Source organism: Procambarus clarkii, chromosome 15, assembly GCF_040958095.1.
Source record: "Procambarus clarkii isolate CNS0578487 chromosome 15, FALCON_Pclarkii_2.0, whole genome shotgun sequence".
Lineage (NCBI taxonomy): Eukaryota > Metazoa > Arthropoda > Malacostraca > Decapoda > Cambaridae > Procambarus > Procambarus clarkii.
In genome coordinates, this window is record NC_091164.1 from 11,353,475 (window position 1) to 11,366,842 (window position 13,368).

At 40.5% G+C, this 13,368-nt stretch overlaps 1 protein-coding gene across 1 annotated transcript in view; it reads right to left on the bottom strand.

Moving 5' to 3' along the window:
• Positions 1-1,130: 1,130 nt before the first annotated feature.
• LOC123759108 (bestrophin-4) overlaps positions 1,131-13,368 on the bottom strand; it is a 112,004-nt gene continuing 99,766 nt past the window's right edge. Inside the window, 4 exon segments of the mRNA XM_045743968.2 lie at positions 1,131-3,249; positions 3,251-3,892; positions 3,894-4,050; positions 8,745-8,898. Coding sequence (XP_045599924.1) covers positions 3,034-3,249; positions 3,251-3,892; positions 3,894-4,050; positions 8,745-8,898 — 1,169 coding nt within the window. The 3' untranslated portion in view covers positions 1,131-3,033.

Consider the following 13,368-nt stretch of genomic DNA (forward strand, 5'->3'; position numbering starts at 1 on the left):
AAGCTGCACTAACAGTGTGGTATAACCAATGAATATACATTTTTTAAAACAAATTAATATATTAATTTTATTAAATTTTGTATTAATTTTATTTAATTTCTATCAAATCTAGAAGAAAACGATTTATCACGATCATATAAGGCTAACTAAACAAATAATAATTTTTTTTAAACAAAACTTGCGTTGTTAATATTCTCATATTTACTGTAGATTGATTATGAACTATACAGAGGTTATAATATTACGGGCTATTCATGCCCGTGCCACCTCCTGGGTGGCTTAATCTTCATCAATCAATCGGTTATAATAGAGCAACGTTAGTTCAAATGTGACTGGAAAGAGGGGGAGGGAGGGAACTAACAGGGGAGAGCGCCAAGCCATTACGACTATATAGCACTGGGAAGGGATCAGGATAAGAATTTGGGATGGGACGGGGGAAAGGAATGGTGTCGAAGCACGACGAAATTGATGATAAAGCCTGGTGATAAGATCAATGTAAGGGGGTTTAGTATGAGTATGAACAGAGCCCCATGGTATGACGAAGGTTAAATAGGGTTTTATCCCCTAAACGTCGTCGTCCCTTCAACTTCTAGTGTGTGGTCTGGTCAACAAGGTTAAATAGGGTTCGGGGGATGGCCCCCAAGGGTGATTGGCGCGCCATGATGAGAATACAACCCGTTCTCGCACTTTCTTACAGTCAATATTGACTTATTAAATAAGTGCATATGTGACACACTAATTTATTGTGAATATTTTAGTTTACCTTGAAAAGCTTCATAGAAAACACCGACCTTACCTAACCTTCTTAGTATGTTAAGATAAGCATCTTATTGCTTCGTAATTACAATTATTACTTAACCTATACCTCTAATAGGTTAAGTAATAATTGTAATTACGAAGCAATAAGATGCTTATCTTAACATACTAGGAAGGTTAGGTAAGGTCGGTGTTTTCTATGAAGCTTTTCAAGGTAAACTAAAATAGTCACAATAAATTAGTATGTCACAAATGCACGTATTTAATAAGTCAATATTGACCATACGAAAGTGCGAGAACGGGTTGGAGAATAGTGCCCCAGAATGTTGGTGGAGACCTAAGGTGTTATCTCTCTCTCTCTCTCTCTCTCTCTCTCTCTCTCTCTCTCTCTCTCTCTCTCTCTCTCTCTCTCTCTCTCTCTCTCTCTCTCTCTCTCTCTCTCTCTCCTCTCTCTCCTCTCTCTCCTCTCTCTCTCTCTCTCAAAGGCCTTAATCACCCAGCGTGAGTAAGGCCTTTGACAGCAATAGAATTAGGAGCAAGCGGTGAATCCTGATCATATGTGGCATTCTTCCAAGTGAATTTGTGAATTAACTCTCCAGGGGTCAGATTCACGAAAGCACTTACGAACGTGTACATCTTTACTCAATCTTTGACGGCTTTGGTTATATTTATTAAACAGTTTACAAGCATGAAAACTTGCCAATCAACTGTTGTTATTGTTATAAACAGTCTTCTGGTGCTTCGGAGTTTATTAACTGTTTAATAATTGGAAACAAAGCCGCCAAAGATTTAGGAAAGATGTACAGGTTCGTAAGTGTTTGCGTAAGTGCTTTCGTGACTCTGGCCCCAGGGCTCTTTGTGAACGAGGATCTTGTTCTGGAATTTCCCTTACGCCTCATAGATTCACTCCCATTAAAAGTGAACCACTTAAAATCGAAGTCTTTTATAAAGGAACGGAAACAAAATGACTTGAAAAAAAGGGACTGATTACTGACATTCATGGTGAGGTTTCCTTATCATGGCAAAGCAATTGTGTATGTTATCAGTAGTCTTATTTAACTTAAAATTATGTTAATATATCTGAGTGTAATTGGTGTGGTGTATTTGTGATAGGACCGATACATGACGTAAGTTGTTAGCGAAAAATGTGGTTGATACACATACCGAGAGTTGAGCATTCTACTGACCCTCAAGCTACTAACATTGACCAGCAAAACACCTTTGCACTTAAAAGAGGTTTATGTATTCCGAAAGCTTTTCTGTCTCCCCTGTAAGCTCTCAAGTCTCCTATTCTTATAACATTACCGCACTTCAATGTCCTTTTGTTTTTCCTTGCTTCAAATTATAACATACAGTGCTTCAACAGTTCTAGTTTTTTTTTAACAGTTTCCGTAAATTTAATGAGGTACAAATCCAATCCATTTCCATTTCACAGACTTCTCCTTGCCTTCTTGCTTACATCAAGACTCGTCTTGGGATGGCGTATTTTCTTCTCTAGGCGTCCTTCCTCACTCCCTCATCATAATAATATCCATTACTAGCAAAGCTTCTTGTAAAAGTAGCATTACTGTATAAGCAGATTTCTAAACATTTACCTTAAGTTCTACAGATCATATGGATGGTAAAATCTAAGTTAAATTGGATTTAGATAAGTTCACTCACGGTAAGCAGGCGCCCTCACCTGCTCTCTAAATCAACCGGGTGGCGACGTCTTTGAAAAGGTGGTCATAGGTCACACAGTTCCAATACAACAAGTATAAAACATGAACAACAACAAGGCCACACAGAATGTGCCATAATGGCTGTGATTTAGGACCTCCATTCTCGAGCGGCGGGCGGTATAAGCCCTGCCCACACTGGCTGGTGACCTCAGCCAGTCATCAAGGACCTGGGACGGGAATGGTCCACGTGGTCGAGAAGTTCGATCTTGTGCACAGGACCAGTCACGAAACGTTAAAAAAATCGAGGAGTAAAAAACTGTACTATATATAGATATTTAGCGGCTAGTGCCTATCCTATGTTTTTCTGTTACAGTATATCTTAATATAAACGAAATAACAATGAGGAATAATTAACAGTTAAGTCAACAAGAAAGACTAAGAGCACGAAGATCTTATTGTGTCAGGAAGGAAATCATGTGAAGATTTCCCCTCCCAAGTTATACAGAAGATCATCACACATTTTATCATTACATCAGTATGAAATGGAATATGCAATCCAACATAGTCTAAACACCAAGTTCACAACCATACACTTGAGCCTTGACTCTTGAGGCAATCAGTGAGTTTGAGAGTCGAGGGAACCGGGGCTACTGGTGCAGATGCTTCTGCCGTTCACCGTCAGTCTCAATGGAGGGAGGGTCAGGGCTAGCTGCTGCCGCTTGCTGGGGGAATAAGGTTTTTCCTGAGATCGACTGTGCTCACTGAGGCGCCGGACGATCGCTTCGACGAACACAGAGTTTTCACTAAGACTTCTGACGAGGTTGGGTGGGATAGGTGAGACTCTTCCGTGGTGTGGAGAGCAGAGGCAAGGAGCAAGTGTGGCACCGCATGCGGCCTCGGGTTTTGTATCTTGCCCTGCGAACTCCCAGCGGCCTGCGAAGCCCCAGTCTCTGGGCTCTCGGGTCTTTGGGCCAACCATATTCTTCTAACTTTACGTCGAGAGACTGAGGCTTCACGTCTTTGTAGTGTGAGAGTGACTGAACTTGTGTGTCTTGAACCCAGATGTCATAGTGGGGGTCGTCACTTACTGTAGAGTGAGCCGTCTTCATAGAATCAGAATCATTATCGATGGTTCGCCACATAAAGGCGCATTCGTCCTCAAAGTGGCCGGGCGGGAGATCGCTGAGCATCACGGCCTTGATATCGTCTGGAATTTCAGTTTCAACGGCGTCAGGAAAGTTTTCTGGAAGGACTTGAGGTATATCCTGAGCCATACTTAACTGCCGCGTATAGGGTCGCCAGGTAATAACGGGTTTCTTCCGTACCGCTAGTCTCGCTTTGATTGACGCCGGCAGACGAAAAGCTGGCTTGACTTTCTGTTTGTATTTTTCATCACGCCACGTCTCCTCTTCGTCGCCGATGCTGCCCATGTCAAGGGTAACGGAGTCGCCTTTGTCGAGGGTGTGAGCCCAGCTAGGAGAACGGCAAGATGACACAGTCCATATCGTCGGCTTCCTTCGCGGCTCCCTCAGTGGCAGTAGCGACCCCTACCAAGCTGGCCTGGCTTACCTTCTCCGGATCCGCGGCAAGAAAGCCTTGATGCGCCCCAATAGCCAGTAGAGCACTCCCAATACTGCAATAGAGAATCCGCTTGTTAACTCACTTATTAGCTCATTAACAGACCCGCTAACTTTTAACTAACGGTGACATTTATGCTATATAATCCTTTCATAGTTTCAGTAAATAACACGTTAATGCACTTCAAAGTATTGACTTAACCCTTTATTTCTAGTTTTGACCCCCTGGCTGCTGCGACAGTACCATGAGCCCTAACCCAGTGGGCATAATATCCTGAGTGGCGTTGGTTCGACTTTGAATCAGTGTGGATTCGGCGTTGAATTAGCGTCACTTTTGGATATTGTGGCCACTGGACTGGTAGGCCCATCGTCCTCAGCCGACCGACACGACTGAGGTCGTGTCGGTCGCCCCATCTATTTCCATCTATTTCGTGACGCCGCATCTATTTCCAGGCATTGATTGATTAAGATTAAGCCACCCAAAAGGTAGCATGGGCATAAATAGCCCGTAAGTGGTGGCCCTTTGGAGCCATTACCAATATCATTAACTGATACTGGAGATCTGTGGAGGTGCGACTGCACCCTACGGAGAGGTCGTGACCTTCCAGGCATTTTGAAACGAGTTTCTCATAGTCATACAATTTTGGCACTTATGACGGCGTTTTTATTTGTGAAAGATAAAACTTGTAATTTAATAAACCTGGTATCAAATATAATTTGGGTTATGCCTTGTGGTACAGTTGACTTCTTTCTCGACTTACAGTGTTCGAATCTCGGGTTCGATTCCCTGGACGAGACCGAAATGATTGACACGTTCCTTTCACCTAGTGCCTCTGTTCACCGAGCAGTAACTAGGTACCCGGGAATTAGGCAAGCTGTTGTGGGGGGGGGGGGGGTGCATTCTTGGGCGGTTCAGTAGTTCAACTTTTTGGGGGGGGGGGGACCTCGACACAAATTTTTTTGGAACACTTCCCATTAGCTCTTGAACCAGATGATTACATTTTGTTAATAAGCATGGTATTACAGTTAGTTTTGATTTTAATTACCTAATCTTTGGAGCGACAGTGAAACGATTGTTTGCGTCGCTTGACGACGACTATTAACGCTGATTACGTAATTGCGTCTTTAGTTGACAATTTTTGTTATAATAATAGATTATTAATAATTGTTTTGATAAATACTTATTAACTTGGGGAATCGGGGAATACAATCAGCGAGAGGTGTACCTCTGCTCTCACGTGGGATACAATCACAGGTGTACCCCTTCTCTCACCTGGGATACAATCACATGTGTACCCTTTCTCTCACGTGGGATACAATCACAGGTGTACCCCTTCTCTCACGTGGGATATAATCACAGGTGTACCCCTTCTCTCACATGGGATACAATCACAGGTGTACCCCTTCTCTCACATGGGGTACAATCACAGGTGTACCCCTTCTCTCACGTGGAATACAATCACAGGTGTACCCCTTCTCTCACATGGGATACAATCACAGGTGTACCCCTTCTCTCACATGGGATACAATCACAGGTGTACCCCTTCTCTCACATGGAATACAATCACAGGTGTACCCCTTCTCTCACATGGAATACAATCACAGGTGTACCCCTTCTCTCACATGGAATACAATCACAGGTGTACCCCTTCTCTCACATGGAATACAATCACAGGTGTACCCCTTTTCTCACGTGGGATACAATCACAGGTGTACCCCTTCTCTCACGTGGGATACAATCACAGGTGTACCCCTTCTCTCACGTGGGATACAATCACAGGTGTACCCCTTCTCTCACATGGAATACAATCACAGGTGTACCCCTTCTCTCATATGGAATACAATCACAGGTGTACCCCTTCTCTCACATGGAATACAATCACCGCGGTGATACCCCCACTTCCCCCAAGAGAACATATGAACACCGAGAAGCGTATATTCAAACCTCAACTTTGCGACTTTGCGAGGGATGAAATGGTATAACTGAAAAATACAATATATGTTTATTAAAGCGAGAGAAATATAATTGACAGCTGAAAATCTAATTTGACGGAGAGTGGAGCAGAACTCTGAGAATGCGATCACATGTTTACCTTAATCCTGACAGACTTGTCAGGATTAAGAAACACCGAGAATTCTTGCTCAATGTTTATTTAAATTATGATACGGTTCCCGCTCTCAGGGAACATGAGCAGACATGTTGGGACCCGAAAGATAGTGAACTATGCCTGGCCAGGATGAAGCCAGAGGAAACTCTGGTGCAGGTTATCTTGAGATGATTTCGGGGCTTTAGTGTCCCCGCGGCCCGGTCCTGGTCCTCGACCAGGCCTCCACCCCCAGGAAGCAGCCCGTGACAGCTGACTAACACCCAGGTACCTATTTTACTGCTAGGTAACAGGGGCATAGGGTGAAAGAAACTTTGCCCATTGTTTCTCGCCGGCGCCTGGGATCGAACCCAGGACCACAGGATCACAAGTCCAGTGTGCTGTCCGCTCGGCCGACCGGCTCCATCAGGTCCGTAGCAGGTCCGTAGCGATTCACTAGAAGCCTGTAGCTTAAGGTGATCTAGCTCCCACTTGGCCAATTACTGACCCCTCCCTAGTATGCATCTCGCAAGTTAGCTAACTCCCTGGTACCTATTTCCTGGTAGGTGTACAGAGGCATCAGATGAAAGGAAACGAGCTCCTCCGTGTCTGTCGTGCTGCGTGAGGCGAACTAAGGGGCCCTCGGTTGTAAGCCAACGACGTAGACCACTAGGTAAAGGGCCAAATATAAATACTTTGAAACATTACACACACAGATCACACTAACGTGAATCATCAAATGATTAAGGCAGTGTCTGGGATGCTCCCGGACGCAGGTTCGAATCCTCGTCACGGCCCTTGTGGATTTGTTCCTTTGAAACATTCTTTGATTCAGCATATACGTTAGTCAACAATGTATATTCGGTTATTTTTTAGATTAATGGTTTGAATGTGGACAAATTGTTTAGGAAAGTGAGAGGGTCCAGATGTAAGTGATCAACTGCATTGGGCTTTACAATATAGAACCAAATATATAGAGATTTAAGATGGGGGGGAAAAATGCCTTTTTTCAAAAGTCATTTGCAAGCTATTTTAAAATATTAGAAATAAAACTCGTCACGTTTTGCAGTATCTGAGGAAAAGGAGGAAACAGTGCAACATGATAAATAAAGTACATTTTAGTTGTTCAGGGCAAATAGGTTAAGTTGATCTCTGAGGGTGAGGCTTACATCAGTAAATGTGTAAGGGTTCACCTGAGGTCAGTGTAGCTTACGTCAAGGGACGTTTTTCGTTATATAAATGTATCATAATTGTTAATTTCCAAGATTTAACATTTCTCTTAGCTTTTGACACCTAAAAAAGATGAAGAATTATTGCTATACATAAACCTAATTAAAATAATTTTGGAGTATGTCATCATCATACTAAAACATTTACATAAAAAATATAGATTTTTTATAATATTTTAGTCTATCGTGTATGTATATATATAATATATATATATATAGTATATATATATATAGTGTATATATATAATATATATATAATATATATATATAATATATTTATAATATATATATATAATATATTTATAATATATATATATATAATATATATAATATATATATATAATATATATATAATTATATATATATATATATATATATATATATATATATATATATATATATATATATATATATATATATATATATGTCGTACCTAGTAGCCAGAACGCACTTCTCAGCCTACTATGCAAGGCCCGATTTGCCTAATAAGCCACGTTTTCATGAATTAATTATTTTTCGACTACCTAACCTACCTAACCTAACCTAACCTAACTTTTTCGGCTACCTAACCCAACCTAACCTATAGAGATAGGTTAGGTTAGGTTAGGTAGGGTTGGTTAGGTTCGGTCATATATCTACGTTAATTTTAACTCCAATAAAATAAAATTGACCTCATACATAAGGAAATGGGTAGCTTTATCATTTCATAAGAAAAAAATTAGAGAAAATATATTAATTCAGGAAAACTTGGCTTATTAGGCAAATCGGGCCTTGCATAGTAGGCTGAGAAGTGCTTTCTGGCTACTAGGTACGACATATATATATATATATATATATATATATATATATATATATATATATATATATATATATATATATATATATATATATATTGTTGACCAGACCACACACTAAAAGTTGAAGGGACGACGACGTTTCGGTCCGTCCTGGACCATTCTCAAGTCGATTGTTCTCATTCTCACAATCGACTTGAGAATGGTCTAGGACGGACCGAAACGTCGTCGTCCCTTCAACTTTTAGTGTGTGGTCTGGTCAACATACTTCAGCCACGTTATTGTGACTCATCGCCTGTATATATATATATATATATATATATATATATATATATATATATATATATATATATATATATATATATATATTTATATATATAATACACACACATACACACACTAGTCATCTTGCAGACAAGACTAGTTATACACTACTTTAATTCAGAAGCGGACGTTATGTTAGGAATTGTTCTTGTATGCTTATATCAGGCCACAACTGAACTGAGAAGTGAGTGCTATTGCCTTAGACAGCATTAGCATAACATATGAGGTTGGTGCGGTGGGGAGAGGGGGGGAGGGGAGACACCATTGGTTGCTGTATGGTTTACTTGTCAACCTCGGGTAGCAGGACCCCAGTTCTTACCCCTTACTACCTGCAGTGCCAGTCCGTCTGCTTGAAGACCTGGACAGCGGCGCCGACTTCGAGCTGTCTCTTCGAGCGCTACGGGGCGATGGACTTCCGCCTATCAGAGTGAGACCATCATCAGGCACGCTCAAGCTCCGCAGGTCCTTGCTGCCTGAAAGAGACACAGGATCGTCAGTCTTTCCATACAGTGAATGTTTTTTATATGAATGCTGTGATATAGAAGGATCGAAAACGTTCACCTACTGCTCTAAGCTGTGATGGCATTCCTTACCTACCTCGGTATCGTACCTGTAACATCTATAATATTTAGAATTGAGGCTTAAACAGAAAACTTCAACGGTTATTGCCTGTTGAGGAAGGAAAGGAAGAAATATTTTTTCTGTGAAGTTGTTTGAGGGACTAATTCAACTGCTTGGTAGGCAAATTTAAGCTCCTTATGAATCTGAATGCAGCTCACAGATAATAAGTTCACGACAATGTCTGTCCAAGGGAGATAATTTCCAGAGATACGAAAATAGAAAGTAATGTTCCCATTTTATAGGTGAAAAGAACCTAGGCTTCATTATCAGTATGAAACGGTAAATACATTGTTTAATATTTATATAAATATTTCTCGTCCGTATTATAGACGAGAAATATGATAACGTGAGGAGTCGCTCTGGTATATTGGTTACTACACTTGCATCCTCTTACGAAACCTGTATATCTTTCAACAATCATGGCGGGTTTGATTACATTTATTAAACAGTTTAAGAGTTTTGAAACATAACACATGGTTATTCTTATAAATAACCTCCTAATGGTTCGGAGCATATTAACTCTTTAAGTGTAAACAAGGCCACCATGATTGTGTAAAGATGTACAGGTTTTGTAAGTGGATGTATAAGCGCTTGATGAATCGTGGCCCAGGATGGAATCTATATGTACGACGAATATGGGTACCCCCCCCCCCCCATCCCTCACAGAAGTCAGTTACACTGACCAACACAGGTCCACTCTCAGAAAGCCTGGCTTCACAGAGCTGGGAGTCGGGAGACATCTCCCGTCACGCAGGGTGCAGTCGCACCTCCACAGATCTCCATTATCATCTATTGATACTGGTAATGGCTCCAAAGGGCCACCACTTACGGGCTTTTCATGCCCGTGCCACCTTTTGGGTGGCTTAATCTTCATTAATCAATCAAACTATCTCACGGGCTGCTGTTAGAAGACCGCGCAAGCCGCATCCAGCACAAATTGAAACCAAAATAATGTCATCAGTAAAAATATTGGAGGTTAATTGTTTGTGTCGGCTTAGTTTTAGTTTTAAAACTGAAGCCTAGTTTGTGTCGTGGTTACGAAAGCAAACAATTTTGTTCATAAGGCAAAGGAAGTTTTTGCTTTGATATGTTAAGAACATCAGATTGAGGAGCAAATTTTTTAGCGAATTAACCACTGACAAAAATAAGGTTAGGTTAGGTAGGGTTGGTTAGGTTCGGTCATATATCTACGTTAATTTTAACTCCAATAAAAAAAAATTGACCTCATACATAATGAAATGGGTAGCTTTATCATTTCATAAGAAAAAAATTAGAGAAGATATATTAATTCAGGAAAACTTGGCTTATTAGGCAAATCGGGCCTTGCATAGTAGGCTGAGAAGTGCGTTCTGGCTACTAGGTACGACATATATATATATATATATATATATATATATATATATATATATATATATATATATATATATATATATATATATATATATATATATATCGTGAAACAGAGAAACTGTTTCAATGCTGAAACAGAGACGAATGCGCTGGCTCGGGCACGTTGTGCGAATGGGCGACGGCAGGATCCCCAAGGATCTCCTGTATGGAGAGCTGAGGCAGGGAAAGCGTCCAACAGGCAAGCCCCAGCTACGGTACAAAGACGTATGCAAAAGGGACCTGAAAGCCATGGACGTCGATCTTGCTATATGGGAGACACTGGCTGCAGACCGTTCAACCTGGAGGCAGTCTGTTCAACGAGGTCTCTCCAAGTTCGAGGAGTCACTTGCCAAGGAATCGGAGGCAAAGAGACAGAGAAGGAAAGCCGGTAGCCAGGAAGACAGACCAGAATCGGACTTCGTTTGTGCTCGGTGTGGGATGGACTGCCACTCTCGGATTGGCCTCATCAGTCACACCAGACGCTGCACCAGGATTGACAACTAGGGCGCAACTCCATAGTCTCCCGAGACTGAAGGATGCCTACATATATATATATATATATATATATATATATATATATATATATATATATATATATATATATATATATATATATATAATATGTCGTACCTAATAGCCAGAGTTGCCTAAGAAATAATTCGTTGTATTATATATATTTGGGATTTTTGGAGTCAAATCTCGATGAGAAATTTGAACACTATCCTAAACTAACCGAAGTCAGTAATTCACGTGTAGTATATAATATATTAATATTAGGAATGAACCAATTTGGAAATATATATTTAATAGAGAAAAACGTTTTGGGTGTTAAGCAAATCGGGTCTTGCTGACTAGGACAGGTAATGTGGTTCTGGCTATTAAGTACGACATATATGTGTGGTATTGTTATTGATATTAATACATATTCGATTTATTTCACTGTTATTGTTATTATGTCGTTATTAGAGTCGGTTTATTTATTATTATTATTGCCTAGACAACAATTACCAAGTTATTGAGATGAACTAAAACATTAGCCATAAAAGGATAACCCCAGAAATTTCAGTTTTCCTTACTAATATTACTCGCAGAATTACTTTCCTTCGCCAAGAGGTATTGGGAAATCGTACATAAGACGGTCCGAGAAATCTTTTTCTGATTGTTAAACCCATTTATATCGTTAGGCTAGAATTTATTAGCTTAAGTTAGACTCGGTTAAGTTAGGGTTGGTAAGGTTAGGCAGGTTCTACACTTTGTTAGTGAACATCTTGTGTGTAGTGTATACTTGGGTAATGGGTATGACTGATGCTTCACATTGTAGTCGGCTCACAGAAGTATAGCCTAGTGTTTGATGTCCGTGTAGGCTGAGACGTTTGGGCATGTTTCCTTACACTTGATGCCTTTGTTCGCCTAGCATTTAAAGAAATACCTGGGAGTTAGTCAACTGTTGTGGGTGGCATCCTCTGAAGGTCAGTCGTTAACCAAGGAGGATCTCGGTGAAGCTAACAGGCTCTCTGTCCCCGACAATGGAAACCGTTATTGGAAATGACATAAGACGTATTTATTATCATATTGTGATCCACGAAATAACGCTCACAATTTTCATATAAACAATGTGGATGAGCCTATGGTGCATGCCATTATTTTTATTACATATTACTGACATCCAGTCAGGTCAGGTCTTAGCTATGTAGCTATTCAAATGTTCTCATTTGAAAATATCTCGAAGGAACCAAAATCAATGCTAAAAATGGCAAAAAAATTTAAAATTAATATTAAATCAAATTACAGTGTACTCCTATTATTTTTTCTGAAAAAATGTTTTGGATAGAAAGTCTTTAAACGATCTATTCAACACGTCCTCAGAGTTTGCTCTTCCAATCTGTTTCTATCACTAAAGGAACTTTCAAAATATTTATTGTACTGTGAAATCAAACCTATTTTCTCAAATTATTATACATTCTAGTTTGTGTATAGTTATGCCTAATGGAAGAGAGAAGAAGTGTTTTAGTTGTGTTGGTAATTATTTGTATTTACAGAAAGTGGATGAAACAATAGGTTGAACATGATCAATTTTTCCACTATAAAAAGGTAGTATGGCTGCAGAATTAACCAGCATTTGGTCAATGTTTCTGTATTTACGTATGTAGGTTAGCTTAGCATTTTAAAAGCACCGAATCACATTCTGTGGTTGACTGTTCAATAAACCCTTGAACTATATGTTTAACACATCTCTAACCCTGTCCATGGAGGACAGAAGAAAATGTATATATGCTGCTTAGCATTGTAAATTTGTGGCCACGTCTGTGGTAGAAAATAATAAATAAAAAATATGTTTTGGGGATCTTCTTGAGATCTTGAGATGATTTCGGGGCTTTTTTAGTGTCCCCGCGGCCCGGTCTTCGACCAGTCCTCCACCCCCAGGAAGCAGCCCGTGACAGCTGACTAACAGCCAGGTACCTATTTTACTGCAAGGTAACAGGGGCATAGGGTGAAAGAAACTCTGCCCATTGTTTCTCGCCGGCGCCTGGGATCGAACCCAGGACCACAGGATCACAAGTCCCGCGTGCTGTCCGCTCGGCCGACCACCCAAAGCAGTGGCCGACCCAAAAGATGCATTAAATAATTTTTAACACACTATGTTTTCAAAATCGGTGTTTTCTCAAATTTAAATACATCTAAACCAATTAAAGGAAGATGCCTGCTTGTCCAAGGTTGGAGGCTAGACCCCTTTGGTTTAGCCTCATCCAACACTGCTTGCTGATTGAGGTAACCAGCATGAGAGGGTAGGTAAGATTCGGACCTATTGCTCCCATTAATGAGTCGGTGATGCCCAAGGTGACCCCCATGAAATTGCTGCCGACCCTGGCACCAGGTCGACCTAGTATAATTTTTTTTTTTTTTTTAAACATTAGGCACTATATCCGGGAAAA